Consider the following 14797-nt stretch of genomic DNA (forward strand, 5'->3'; position numbering starts at 1 on the left):
TGATCATTCGTTTTTATCGCATCATTATAGCAGTTTCTCACGTGCGTCAATTATTTTTGTAAAAAAGAAAATTTTGACGCCCCAAAACCTGGCATGAGGTCAGCTCTTGTGCAAGCATTATGCAAACTGAATTCTTACATCTTAGACGAGTTTGACTTTCTATTAAATATCAATGATTTTATTCAGTTTGCCTTTCTAATAAAAATAGCCTATCGCCATTCATGAAAAATAAGAATAAAAATATAGAATAAAGTGGAAGTTTGTTCTCTGTTTTCCCTGGCTCCGAGCTCCCATAATTTTGTTCGTTGTTCTACTTTTTCTCGAATGGTTTATTCGAGACACTGCAGTTCTTTGTGTAGTTCAACATAACAAATATGAAAGTGAAAATCGGATTAGTTTCCTCCTCCCTCATCATCGCCTGGTTTTATAACTTTCATATGACAAAACCTGACCCTTGTCTATCACCCTTTTACTTTACTTGTTTATTTCAGACCAAATGCTCTGTCCGTACGCAATCTCATGTTCTGTGTCTTTGCCATCCCGGGTGCTTGCTCATGGACGAATGAGGCTTTAGTCCTTCCACCATTACAATCGAACACTTTCTGTTTACCCTTATCAATTTATTGGTACAACATGTAATCCACAAAAAAAAATACTTTGACAAGAAAAACATAACTGTTCCAAAATAAAATAAAAAAAGACCATAGATTCCTTTGGCACTGCTCAAATTTTGTCATCTTTTACATTATGCTTCATGTCAATCCAACTTTTCTAGTTGCTAGAAATTTTTTGTCAGAAACTGACAGTTTACTCAGTCATTTCAAAGTAATCAATTTCTGGTGGTTCTGGTTGTGGGAAACCTTTAACAACGTCAGAAAGCTTGGAATAGCTAAATCCTGTAAGTACAGCAGATGGTGTGGGTGCTGGCTCAGGGGCTCTACTGCTCTGTGGCGGTCTAAAATAAAGGAGAGTTTTAGTATATAATCTTTGAAAATTAAAGCTTATACAAACAAGAAAATTCTAAGGATTTTATCTTTGTATCAAAGCCTGTCTTAAGCTTTAAAAATTCGTGAAATACATTGTTACTCTTTAATTGTTTTTTTTTTTAACATTATCTTTGTCCTTGTTCTATGCATTTGATTTTTAAATGAATTTTCAACATAAAAATAAAAAGAGAACTGAATAAAACTCAAAAGAACCCACAAGACAAACACAGCCACATACTTCCTGTTTATATTCTGATCACTAAATTTTTCACTCATCTACTGCCTTTAAGCACTGCTTGTTATTTTGGGATTTGATGATATCAAGGTGGATACCCAACATTCTCGTAGCTCTAAGGGTCACCAATACTCAGTTTATGCAAGACAACTTTTAATGTGTAGGCCTTGCACCTTTAGTCAAAAACTTTAACATATTACAGTTCTGATGATGAAGAAAAAAAAAAGTATAAAACAAGCGTGCCTGAGAACCAATGCATTATTTATCCAGATTTTTTTTTTGTATTATTGTTAAAATTACTTACAGTCATTAAACTTCCTTATGGTAGGAATATCACCAAAGTTTACTCCTACTTTTTGAAAGATAGACAAACTTGATTCCTTCTACATTGACAAAGCTAAAGACATAAAACTTTCTACCTGAAAAATAAATTTTATTTCATAAATTTCACTAAACCTGACACTCCCACGACTGCTCCAGGTCGAGATTTAAAATTTGTTGGATATAACTTGAATATTTTACCTCAACACTGTAACCTTCGATACGTCGACTCCCAAACTTGAAAATGCGTACTATCTTTCCATATTTTTTTTTACCAACAAAGGCGTTCAAACCATAAAAAAAAATGATATTTCAATCTGTCTAGTGCCTTAATGCCTGAAAACTACAACCAGGGTGCAACAAAAGGAAAAACAGATACGTAGTACATTCCAACAGCTATTTAACATGGTAAGCCAAATTAGTACTGAATAAACTTTCAATTTTACTCCACATAAAAAATTAACAAGATCTTGGATTAAATTACTTACCTTTTGCTTAAAGTTACCATTCCTCCAATTGGGGGCTGTGGAATTTTCTTCTGGCCACTCTCTTTTATACAAACATCCACAATGCTCTGAGCAGGAAGCCAGGATCTATCACCATACGCAGTCGCCACAACATTTCTATTTGGCTCCTCGTCAAAAGCCTCTGAATCGCAGCCAAAAAAATCACAGTATTCATGCACGAATTGTCTTTTATCTCTATTCATCACAGGGAAGGAATGCTGGCGGCTTCTTTGATGAGACATTTTAGCAAGTTTCACCAAATCCGTAAGTTTATCATGCACCATTTGGACAAATTTAAAATCCTTTTTGGCAAAATCTTTCATAAATTGGCTATAAGCAGGTGCTCCAGGCCTAGGAAGTAATTCAGGGTTGCGAATTTGCAGCGCCAGTGCCAAACGTCGGTTGCGCTCAATTTTAGCACATTCTTCGTCACATTTTAGGCTCTTTGTTTTGTCAATCTTATTTTTACTAAGAACACTTTCAAGACTTACAGTTTGACCCAAATTCAATTCAGACATTTTTGAATATAAATGCTCTGTTGTGATTTTTCTGTAGGATGACACTTGGTCTTCACAGCTGACTACAGCTTTTCTCTGTCCACATTGACAGGATACCTTCACTTTCATTCTGCAAAAGCAAAAAAATACAATTAATACAACAATTAAGGCTCTGCCCGGGGACCATGTGACCCCTCCTTGAAATGTACAAGATTGAATAAGACATGACCGTTTTAGAAATTCAACAGCTAAAAAGGCTAAACAAGATGACAATGAATTATTGAATAGAATGCACTTAATTGACAATATGTGCCCAGAGTGCTTTGTCCCCTAGAGATGGGGGGGGGGGGGCTGGGTACACCACACACCCTACATTTTTTTGAATTGTCACCCCTGGATATGTAAATCCATTTTTTTTATTTTTAACAACAAAAAGCACATTGCCTTTCCATTATAAAACTGTTGCAAATAAATTAAAAAAATTTTAAAGAGAAATTGTGATTTGTTGCTGTCTCCAAGAATTCCTCATTTAGGGCGTTGTTTTGTTTTAGTCAAATGTTTAGTAGTATGTCTAGTCTAACCTGGTAGTCTTAACGCAGCTGATAACACCGTCGCCCCCTTTGACCGTCATCTCTTTGCACTGAAATCGACAATTATCTCCCAGATAGCATTTTAAATTACAAAAAAATATATCCAATTGACGATTACAAATGTTCTATTTACTAGTCGCCTTTTCAAAACATTTGAACTAAAATTTCGTTTTTTATAGGAAATATGAATTCTTGAAGCATTGTGATTTTTTTTTTTTTTTAAAGGAAGCTTCTTTTGTCACTTTAGGCTACTCATGTACCGTATAAAAGAATTCACTCTTGAAATATTGAGAAAAAACATCCGTAAAAAGCAGCAAATTGAAGGGGCAGCCCTCCTCATTCATAAACTCTTTAGCTTCATTTGACTAAAGAAAAAAAAAAGTATTTATTTATTTGTAATATGATATTGAGGGTAATGCTAAATATAAGGGGGACCACGTTTCCCTCTCACTTCTCTCGAAAAGCATATGCGCTTCTAAATATGACTTAAGATGCAAAGATCACGATGACCTTTTCTTAAGACGCACTCTAAAACTTGTGACAATGCAATGGATCAATTCGTGCTAGGGACTGAGGTTAACCTGCCTGTCACGGGGCCTTTCCCTTGAGGAATTCCCATCCTTAAGGTAGGCTACAGGCTAGAAAAGACACGGCTTTGTGCAGTGTTGTCATCAGGTGGCTTTGTGTAGCTACGAGTTGTTCAAAAATAAAAGTAGCATTATTCTTACCTGCAAGTTGTATTCGGACACTCTCCTTCGTGACAAGGACTACCACAGGGATGCTCACACAAAGCTCGGGAAATTGGGCAGGGTTGAGAGCACTCCTGTCCAGAAGTAAGACAATCCCCTTCATGGCAAGTACGAATACAGGTATGCTTTCCGCACTCAAGAGGCTTCCCGCATGGCATGCCGCATGAAATCCCTTCTAGATAGCACATGACATTTTTTCTAATTTCGTGTCTGCCAAAACACCATCTTTCACTAAGAACTGTGCATGGAGGGCAAGAGTCATCTGGATGACAGTTATGATTCGGCGGATGAGGACATGGACGTTGTCTTAAACAGGGCTTGTCACAAACTGGTGGTCTGGCCCCACAAGGAATAGGAGGAAAAGTTACAGTGCTCCCGCAATGACAGGTAAGCTCTTCAAAGCCTAAAAGACAAAACGTGATTATAAGAACTAATCTGTAATCTAAAGGAACATAGTTAAGCCTTGAAATAAAAAGCAATCCGTTTTTAGCATGTTCTGGCATTTAGCTTGCCTCCAATAACTCTTTTAGACTTGGGGACATCAGTATTGGTGTCACCACTAAAACTTAAAAACGGACACATTATTTTTTTTTTTTTTTGTGAAAAGTTATGAGAATGAGTTTCAAAAGTGTTAAAATTTAGATAATTGGTATTTTGGTTACTTTTTTAAAATTTACCAATTTATTGCCCTTAAAAACCGAACAATTTGTAAAATAAGATTAAACACAGGGATTGCAAGTCTTCGAGCTCACAATCCCTGGCCCTACTCCCAACTTTTGAAGTTTTATTATATAAAAAAAACACGTTTAGCTCTTTTTTTTGTTAAGTTTCAAAATGCTGCCTTCTCTCCCGAAATAAATTTCCTCGTACGAGCTTAAACAAAATCATGGGGAGATGAAATCTAGTCTCTGAAGAACAAAATCTTATCTGCGATCAAGCTTCAACTTTTAGTACTAAATTTGTACACTAAAAAACTAGGTATAATTGCAAAAAAAAAAGAAACGATTATAATCAAAATGGAGGAAAACTATAGGCTGATGCTTTGTCATTTTTTTCAACAATAAGCTTTTGGCAAATGTTTTAAATAAATATCAGGTTCCGCTTACACATTTGATGCCACTATTATCCAAGGTGTGCTGCAGAATTGGAGACCAAGTTCACAACAAGGCAAACTTTGAAACAAAGTGATCAACTTTTTCTGGAAAAAAACATGTAGTTTCTTATCCTTCATTTCCTTAAAAAAATCACAATATGAATGCAGATAAGTTTTATTCCAATATTCCTCATAGCATTCTTTGTAATTAGTGAAATATATTTATCCGACAAAAATGAAAAAAATTGTTCTGAAAAGTTTGTCAATACTGGATAGTCGGATTTAAAAAAAAAAGTACATAAAACAACGTTAATTAATGCATTTTTATTACGCTGGGCTCTTTGTGACTTTCTGCTAGTTTTTGTTTTAAAATGTATATGGCAACTATAAAACAAAGGGCATAAGAGATAATTACTACTACTAACACCTCACCGCAGCACCAAGCCGCCAGAGGCCAACACAGCTACACACGCTCCTTCTTCATCCCAATCTACTCAAAGCCTCCTTCTTTACACCCTCCCAGGAAGTTCTCATTTCCCTGATATATTTCTTTACATTCTCCAACCCCAACATATTCTATTAAACTGAGGGCTAAAGGTGTTTGATGACTCAGGTACTTCTCAATTATTAACCTAAGAATGAAAACTTGGTCGACAACTCCTTTACCCTTCCTAAAACCGCGCTGTTCTTCTCTCAAAACTTTGTCTATAGCATGTCTCATGATAAAAAGTATTATAGAAGAATAGCCAAGGCTCAGGGTGTTTTTTCACAGTTGAAAAAGGTTGGAAGAATTGGAAGATAAGTCTGCAAACCAAGACTAGAATATTAGAAGCTACAGTGGTCAAATATGGTTCTGAAGCATGGGTGCTCCAAAAAACGGAGGATGATTTGCTAGATGTTTTCCACAGAAATTGCATATAGATTGTTTTTGGTACCCCGGCTGACTTACCGTATTTCTAACAGTAGGCTGTACGAAAAGTGTGGTTCAATCCCGCTTTCTAGGGCTATAATGAGAGAAAGTTTGAGATGGCTAGGGGACGCTCTGCAGATGAAGAATGACAGATTGCCAAAGACTGTCCTTTTCGGCCAACCGTCTAGGGTTAAACAGAAAGAAGGTCTTCCGTGGTTGGGGTGGGAGGATGTCACGAAGAAATATTTAAGGGAACTGGGAACTAAATAGGAGGAAGTAAAGAGGGAGGCTTTGAATAGATTAGGACGGAGGAGGAGCGTGCGTAGCTGTGTTGGCCTCAGGCGGCTTGATGCTCTGGTAGTAGTATTCGTTACTATGACATGTTGTATCTATAAAATGTTCTGACTGCTTATGATTCTTTCTTCTTTTTTTTTCTAACAACGCATATTCAGTTATGCGTTTCGCCTGTGCCAGACCACAAAAAAATTACATCAAGCTATTAAGATTTTATATTCATCCTGGTGAAATAAATTATTTTTTCTGATTGATTGAAAAGACGTTTGTTATGAAACAAGTTGTTTCCTGGGGTTAAAAAAAAGAGTGAAGTTATTGGTACAAACAAGTTGTTTCCATGGATGGAAAACAGAGTAAAATAAATTTCAGAATGATCTTATATTAATTAATTTCTAAAAGCAAACAGTTTCAGCCTGTAAGTAAAACAAGTGAAAAATTGAAGCATCTACTAAAAGTAAAGCTATATTATAAAAAAGGAAGTTTGTATACAAAAAAAAAATTCACCATCGTTTCCAAACCGAACCGTGAAAAACAATACGAGGAAACTAATTCGACAAATTCAATATTTTTTTCACAGTTAAAAACTGAAAGATGTTGCCGAAACGTACAAATAAATTATTTAAAGACCTGTCTTGAGCTTCCATTAAGCAGCATTACACATTTATCCTCCATGCCTCCATGGTGTACTTTAACTGATTATCTTACATTTACCGCTAGCCAAAAGGGGATTTCAACCTTTCTTTGTTACACATGAATATGTCATGTATTTATTTCTTTCATTGGTTTTCTGAAATGAAACAATAAATTTAATATTTGTGCTCAATTTGATACAAGTTAAGCAATAAAAATGATGCTTCTGGAATAAATATTTTTGGAAGGGATATATATGGCAAAATATGATAATCATCAGTCTCTCCAAAAACATCAGTCTCTTATTGGTAAGTGAACAGCAAACAATTCAAAGAACTGAAAAATTATGATAATAAACAAATTAGAATTAGTCAAGCTTAGACGTTTAGCATTTCCGTGATACATACACCTCTTTCCAATTCCTATTTGCTAATAGCCTATATTTTACTCATCCAAGTACTGGATTTTTACCCTGTTTATTGCCAATTAATAGCTGTGTTTTTCTTCTGCTGCAGTAGTCGAGAAAGTTACACTTTCTAGGGTTCCATGACAATACCTTTTTGCTCATTTTCTACTGATTTTTAACACATGTTCTTTATTTTTGAAATTGGTGGGCGCTTGTATATATAAAAAAAAAAAAAAAAAAAAAAAAAAAAAAAAAAAAAACAAGGTTGAAAATTTAAGATCTTCATTATTAAATTCCTGGTCTTTCCTATTTTTTAAAACGTATATGGTTGTGTAAGTTTCCACTTAATCAATTTAGAGAAGTAGTTTTCATTGTTGGTTTCATAATTGGAAGTTTAGTTATTGCGGTCTAATCCCACCTACATGTGCAGGAATTAGTTCCAAAGGGAGGAAGTCTCAACTCCGAAAAAAAAACCACCAAAACTAATTAATTAAATAGAAAATATTAGAATTTCAGGGAAAAAAAGTCAAAATCTTTAGATTTTAAGGAAGACGCATGAGATCAAATCCTCCCCCTTCCAGAAAAGTGGACGTTTCTGTCAAATAAACCCATGGCAAGATTAAAAAAAATAATAAAAAAAAATATTAACATAGACTTACTTGCGATGAGGCACCTTTTACAAGGTCCATTATGACATAATTCTTGACACACATGGTTTGCACAAGATAGCAGCCGTCCACATATGATGGTGCAAATGTGGTCAGTATCAACACAGCAAGTTTGGATGCATTTGTGTCGCCCACAATGACGTTTCTAAAAAATAAAAAATTTGAAGTCAAAGCCTACAGTATACTACCAGATACTACGTTTTGCATAGAAAACAGTCAATTTCATGGAGAGTATTTTGTAAGAAAAGGTAAATCCACATTTGGTGACATCTCATCTCATGTGAGAGCAAACATCCGTAAAAGTAAAGTCTCCTTTAAAAATTGCGAACTTACAAGTGAGTATCATCAGTAAGGTAACAAGATGTCCATTGAAACATCAAAACTAGCTTTAGAAAAACATTTTCTATAGTGTTTCAAAGATCAGTAAAGAACAAGTGTGAAGCTTAAAAAAAATTAAGGTCATATAATCAGTCAAACCTGAAACGAACATGTATGAATGGTCAAATGAAATCTACAACGAAAGGAAATTAAAATAAATAATCAAGTCAAATTTGAAAATAACTTAAATTACTAGGAATGAATAAACCAAACCTAAAACATACAGAAATTGAAATGAAATCGAATATTTGGAGCAAAGAACAAACTCTAGAACAAAGAGAAATTACCACAAATAAGAATTGGGGTTATTCTGATGCAACTTGCAATAAATTTTTCCCATATATTAGAGTATAATCATTCTTACAACAGCGCTATGGCTGGACTATGTCTCTCCGGAAAAATCAGTGAGTTAAACGGACGTAATTATAAAAAATGATAATGCAAGTGAATTTGTAATAAATAGAAAAGGAAACGAAAACAAGGAATGACAAGGAGAAGCAAACCAATCCATGAGAAGAATAGGAGAAAGCAATGGTTGTTTGTAAGATCAAAGAAGAACCTTGAAAAGCTAGTGTAACATTACCTTCAAGATTAAAAAAATTTATATATTAATTTAATCAATGAGGTTAAATTACAATGCAAAAATATATTGAAAATTGCGCTAATTTTAGCTAAAGCACGGAAAAGAGAACTTAGTGTTTATGGATTTTGTGTTTGTTTTACATTTTAAATATTATAAAGGCTGATAACATGTTAATTTCTTACCTTATAACATTTTCGCTCACACAAAACTTCACGTCCTAGTTTGTATTCTTCACATGGCACTTCAACATCATTTCTTTTACATCTACATCTAACTTCTGTAACCTTTGGGCATTTTGGACAAGGACCAGAATGGCATTTGACTTCACATAAATGTGGATTCTCAGATGGACCACAGCCAAGCCCTTTCTTGCATAACTTTCCGCATGTAGGAATTGGATCACTACACTCACTTCTGGGTTTGCTTATATCTTGATCATAAAGCTTATCAAGATCGGTTTGACCACATGGACAATGTGTCACAACTTCAGGCAAAAACGGGCAACCCAGGCAGCCACCAGGGTGACAACTCTGCTTACATTTATGTTTGCCGCAAGAAAGGACTTTGTTACATACATTCCCACATTCAAAGCTATGGCTTTCTTCAACTTCTTCTGTACAAGGAACAACTTTCGTTTCATTGCCACAATAGCACAGCAACTCGTATGTAACTTCACATGGCTGACACAAATCTGGGTGGCAAAAGGCAGAACATTCATGTTTAAGACAGTTCAATATCTTTGAGCACTTTCTTGTACAAAACGTAGATTCTGTCTCATCATTACATTTAACGGTTTTTGTTGTCTTGCCACATGGACAGGTTCTTTGAACTTGAGCAGTGCAAGGGGGACATGGCCCAGGGTGGCAAAGGATATTGCATTTGTGAATACATAAGCCATCACTTTTTCCAAGAGGACGTGAACATAAGTTGCCACAGGAATGTGGAGTGTCATGATAATTCCACTGTGGTTCTCTTACTTTGCTGCAAAAACAATAATAGCCTGAAGGGATTTTGTTACTCACTGTCTGACATGCAGGACAACGCCATCCTTCTTCTAAAAAGAAAAAAATTGCATTATTTTTTTTGTATTTTAATATATATATATATATATATATATATATATATATATATATATATATATATATATATATATATATATATATATATATATATATATATATATATATATATATATATATATATATATATATATATATATATATATATATATATATATATATATAAAAAATATATATAATATATACATATATACATATATATATAATATATATATATATATATATATATATATATATATATATATATATAATATATACATATATACATATATATATATATATATATATATATATATATATATATATATATATATATATATATATATATATATATATTTTACTGAAATCAAAAGGATTATTGAAAAATAAGAACTTTTATGAGACATTTTAATCTTTAAGCCACTAAATTATCCTTGGAATACCAGAAATTTGATATTCTGAAAATTTTTCTTTTATAACTAGGAATCTTAAACTACACAATCATATATGAGTGTAAAGACAAATGTGTGCAGAGGTAGGGGGACTGGAACCCAAGGTGTTTTATTTGGCCAGAACAGACTTTGTTTGCTTTTGCTTAATTTCTACTATTTGTTAAAAATTCCCAAGCCAGTTACCGCAATTACACATTTGCATAAGCAAATTCGCATTTTAACACAAGAAATGCCCAATATTTTAGAATTTCTTTTATAAAAAATGTAAAATATATTTGCAACAATTTTTAAATATTTAGTGCAAATAAGGAAGGGGGGAGGCTGAAAGGAATCGTCAGGCCCCAACAACCCCTCCCATTGACAGAATAAAACACAGAACTTTAAATAAACAAACTGCTTACCTCCTTGCATACCTGCAGTACTAGCCCATTTCTTGATGCAGCCAATATGATATACATTGAAACAGGATGGACAAGACCAAATGCCTTGACTTTGTTTAACATTATCACAACATACCATGCACTCATATTTTGCATTTGAGAGTAAATCAATCAGTTTTTCTCTTTGATCAAAGTCATTAGAGCTTTCTCTAAATAGTTTATCAACTTTCTTTTTACCGAAGTAAGCCTTCTCCTTAAATTTCTTTGAACCAACATAGTTATGCTCATTGTTTCCATAATCATAACCATAATTTGCTTGTGAATATTCCTTGGAATCTCTTGTAGATGTTGAACAGCCCCCTCTTTTCTTTTGGCTCCTGTTGTCTCCTCTTTTTGAAACCTTCAAGGGCTTGCTTGCATAACCAACAGCCCTGGTAGATGATTCCTGTTCAATAGTTTCATCTTCTAATCTAACTACAACTGTGTCTGACCCTTCTGAATAATCACTAGCCCTAGAGTCAAAGTTACGTCTGTTATATCCTCTTTTACCTCTGTTAGTGCCTCTAGATGCACTGTCATGTGATTCTAGTTTAAATGTCTCTGTATTTGGCTGTTCATGATAATTAGTGGTCCTAGACCCAAAATAGGGTCGATTGTATTCCTTTTTTCCTCTATAAGAATCACGAAATAGTTCATGTGTTTTTACAGAAGCTGACTCTTTATTTTGTTCTTTAGGGTAATAGGTAGTCCTATACTCCAAGTTATGTCTTTTACATTCTTTCTTTTCTCTAGAGAAACCTCTGGCTGACTCTTCACAAGGGTCTAAAGTAACAGTCTCTCTATTTTCTTCTTCAGAATAATCACTGGACCTAGAGTTAAAATCGTGAACGTTATACTCCTTTTTACCTTTATAGGAAGAGTTTGTAGATCCTTCATGTAGTGTATTTCTGCTAATACCTCTATTTCCATATGCCAAAGTTTTCTCTTGTTTATTTACAAAAGCTACCCTAGAAACACCACTCTTGGGATACACAGCCTCTCCTTCCTCTCTATTGTAGGCACCAGAAAAGCTTCCTTTATAATTATCACTGGCCAAACTCTGACTAAAATCTCTTCTGTCATTTAAGTTTTTTCCTGATGAATTGTACTTTTTAAATTGCTGATTCCTGTCTGTATAATGCTTTCTTATTTCCTCATAATAGCAGCCATAGTTATGTCCATCTCTTTTATCAAACTGTTTGCCAAATTGAGTGTAATGTCTACTGCTTTCTTTATGATAGTTTTTTTTAATATTTCTTGAGCTTGAAATATCTGACTGGCTGCGATCTTTACTAGAAACCTCAACATCACCATTCTCATCATAGTTTTTTCCATCTGGAAATCTACTGTTTGAAGCGCCTTCTGAATACCTATTGAATGTGGCAGTATCTTCAGCATTATATCTGCCAGAATTGTTTCTGTATACATCTACTCTTTCTGAATAGCCATGGCTTCTGTAATTCTTTGAATAGTATCCATTTTTAGGATATCTTGGACCTGGAGTCCCTGACTGGCTTTGGTCTCCACTGTGGCCTTGCATGGTTCTGCTCTCTTCTTGGCCTGATGAAAGGTTTTCTTGAGCCATAGATAATAGCCAGATCTCTAGAAAATAAAAACACAGTAAAAATTTACAAAAACAACAAAATACTTGATACTTGAACAAGGATAAAAACAAAAGAACAGGCATAACAGCATTTGGGGATGATTGTGCATGCTTTTTGTGCAAATACATGCTTGAGCCATAAATGACTGTCTAATAGCTAGATCTGTGGAAACTGACAACACAATAAAAAAATTCACAGAAGAACTGACATCTTTTTTCATTATCAATTCCTTCAAACAGGGAAACAGATCAAGCATTTACTCCCTCTTTCCATCAAGAAGACCAATCATATACAAAAAATAAAAAGTAAAATTCGTCTTTAAATTTGGGGAAATGCAATACTTTTGTACATGATATTTGTGAAAATGCATACTTCAGCCATTAATAAATGTCTAGTAGCTACATCTCTACAAACTAATAACGTGATCAAAAATTTACAAAAAACCGATGAAATTATTTCTTCCTTTTTATCCTAAAACATGGGTGCCTTCGAAGGGGACAGATTGAGCATTTACCCCCTCTTCCCAGTACAAGACAAAATAAAAAAATTAAAAATTATAAAGTAATTCTAAAATCAATTGGTGCCAGGCAGGACAGTTCATTGTCTAGTTCTTGCCCAGAATAAGCAAATAAGAATCATACAGCAATCAGAAAAAACTGTGGTTACAATTTATTGCATACTAGTTTCAAGTAAATAAGGAAAAAACTTGCCCCAAAGTTTCTCAGTGTTGTTGGTGACACTAGAATGTTTTTATCCAACCCTCCTGTGCAGCTATAAGACCCACATGTCAATAGCTAGGCACTTTTAAACTATTTACCATTTGTGTCTACAATATTAGTAGCCTAGTGTCTCCATTTGATTCATATTCCTACAAAAAGCTTAGACTAAGGGCCTTAAGGAGTAATCCATTTTCTATTAAGGAAAGTAAAGAATTACACCAAAGTTTTCGTTTTCTTTGTAAGAGGTAGAGGAAGTAATAACAATATTTTGTGTCCTCTTTTGTTCATTTTCACATATCTAAATTACAGCAAATATCAGTTAAGTCCATAAATATATTTCCCCTTCCAACTATTGCTAATCATGGTACAAGTTCCCAAGCAGGAGAGGGGGGGGCAGATCTCTAGAAATGGCAATACAATCAAGAATTTGCAAAAAAACTGATATGATTTCTTCCTTTTCATGCCTAAACCTGAGCGTCAGCATGGACTACAGATCAAGAATTAACCCCCCCTCTGTCCATTGGAAGACTAAGAATAAAAAAAAAAATACAAAGCATCATAATATTTGGGAAAACGCGGCACTTTTCTTACAAAAAAAGCTTTTTTAAACCTTTGCATATCAACTATTTCAAGGAATTATTATTTCAATGTTATTTTAAGATGCATTTTTGCTAAAATTATTTTTAAAAACTTTTCCACAAAACAAGTTTGTTAAAGAAAAGTAAAGAGCTCCATTAAGCCAAAAATGAGCAGAAATAAATTCAAATAATGTTTTAATCGTAAAACTACCACAAATCACCATCAACAAATAAATTAAACCAAAAATGAACAGATGTTATAATAAACAACCGAGTCAAACTCAAAATAAGCAAAAATTAACATGAGTAGGGCTCACAGCCCCCACGTCTTCTCAAGACCAGAACATAACTTACACTTTACTGGAAAAAAACAAAAAACCAATGTTTGTGGACTGTCAGTTTAATATACACATTCTGATATTTATTCCTTAAGGTTTTAATACATTTCTTTTTGGTAAAATTCTAGTTTAGCTACTTTTCATTATTTTAGAAAGGGGTTGGGTTAGGAAAATTAAACTTTCAGGGATGGGTCTACAGGCTAAAGTATGTCCCGTAAGGCATTTTGAAGTACCTACCTCCATTCCTTCTCCTTCTAGTCGGTCCTTACCTTTGATGACCTTTAACAATCTAGGTGTTATAAAAGTGAAACATTGCAAAATAGATCTTCTGTTTAAATGAAGTACAATGAAACTGTTTTCAGCTTCACAACTTTGCTTAATCCCAATTTATAAGGTTTTAAAGATATACAAATAAATTTCCTAAATTTTGAAAAAAAAACATTGATATGGCTTAAAATTCTACTCAAATAACAGGATGGCATTTTCAGAACTAAAGCCAGAGAAAAAGCAATTGATAACTGAAAATTAAGGTAAATGTTTTGTCAAAATTTCAATAGATATCAGTACCTGTCAAGTAGACAAGACTTAGAAATCAGAAAAGGGTTAACATAGAAGCTTGGCAATACCTTCCCAGAGTATGTTTTTGGATCTGGATTCATTGCTCAAACTTTCGTTTTTCAAACCTAACTCCTTTCCAAGATAGTGAAAAGTAGCTAAACTAGAATTTTATCTTTTTTTTATTTATTAAAGTAGAAAAATGAAAATATTTAAAATTTTTAAAAT

At 33.8% G+C, this 14797-nt stretch overlaps 1 protein-coding gene across 1 annotated transcript; it reads right to left on the reverse strand.

Annotated features, from left to right (window-relative positions):
• Nucleotides 1–606: 606 nt before the first annotated feature.
• On the reverse strand, nucleotides 607–13321 carry LOC148956659 (protein shuttle craft-like). Its single transcript, XM_089086531.1, has 6 exons — nucleotides 10758–13321; nucleotides 9029–9900; nucleotides 7877–8030; nucleotides 3864–4287; nucleotides 2031–2675; nucleotides 607–955 (listed from the first exon to the last, which is right to left on the reverse strand). The coding sequence occupies exons 1-6, from the start codon at nucleotides 12505–12507 to the stop codon at nucleotides 808–810; spliced, it is 3993 nt and encodes a 1330-aa protein (XP_088942657.1). The 5' UTR covers nucleotides 12508–13321; the 3' UTR covers nucleotides 607–807.
• Between the last annotated feature and the right edge of the window lie 1476 nt (nucleotides 13322–14797).

The sequence above is a fragment of the Artemia sp. Qi Xiang Cuo genome, chromosome 1 (genome assembly GCF_049724085.1).
Source record: "Artemia sp. Qi Xiang Cuo chromosome 1, ASM4972408v1, whole genome shotgun sequence".
Lineage (NCBI taxonomy): Eukaryota > Metazoa > Arthropoda > Branchiopoda > Anostraca > Artemiidae > Artemia > Artemia sp. Qi Xiang Cuo.

What these genes read in the sequence shown, in the direction of transcription:
- LOC148956659 (XM_089086531.1), bottom strand. Translation starts at nt 12,507, where the DNA reads ATGTATTTGCACAAAAAGCATGCACAATCATCCCCAAATGCTGTTATG. An exon ending in GTGAGCGAAAATGTTATAAG is followed by an intron (nt 8,031 to 9,028) that starts GTAAGAAATTAA and finishes TTTATTTTTTAG; the next exon opens with AAACGTCATTGTGGGCGACA. An exon ending in TAAAAGGTGCCTCATCGCAA is followed by an intron (nt 4,288 to 7,876) that starts GTAAGTCTATGT and finishes TTTGTCTTTTAG; the next exon opens with GCTTTGAAGAGCTTACCTGT.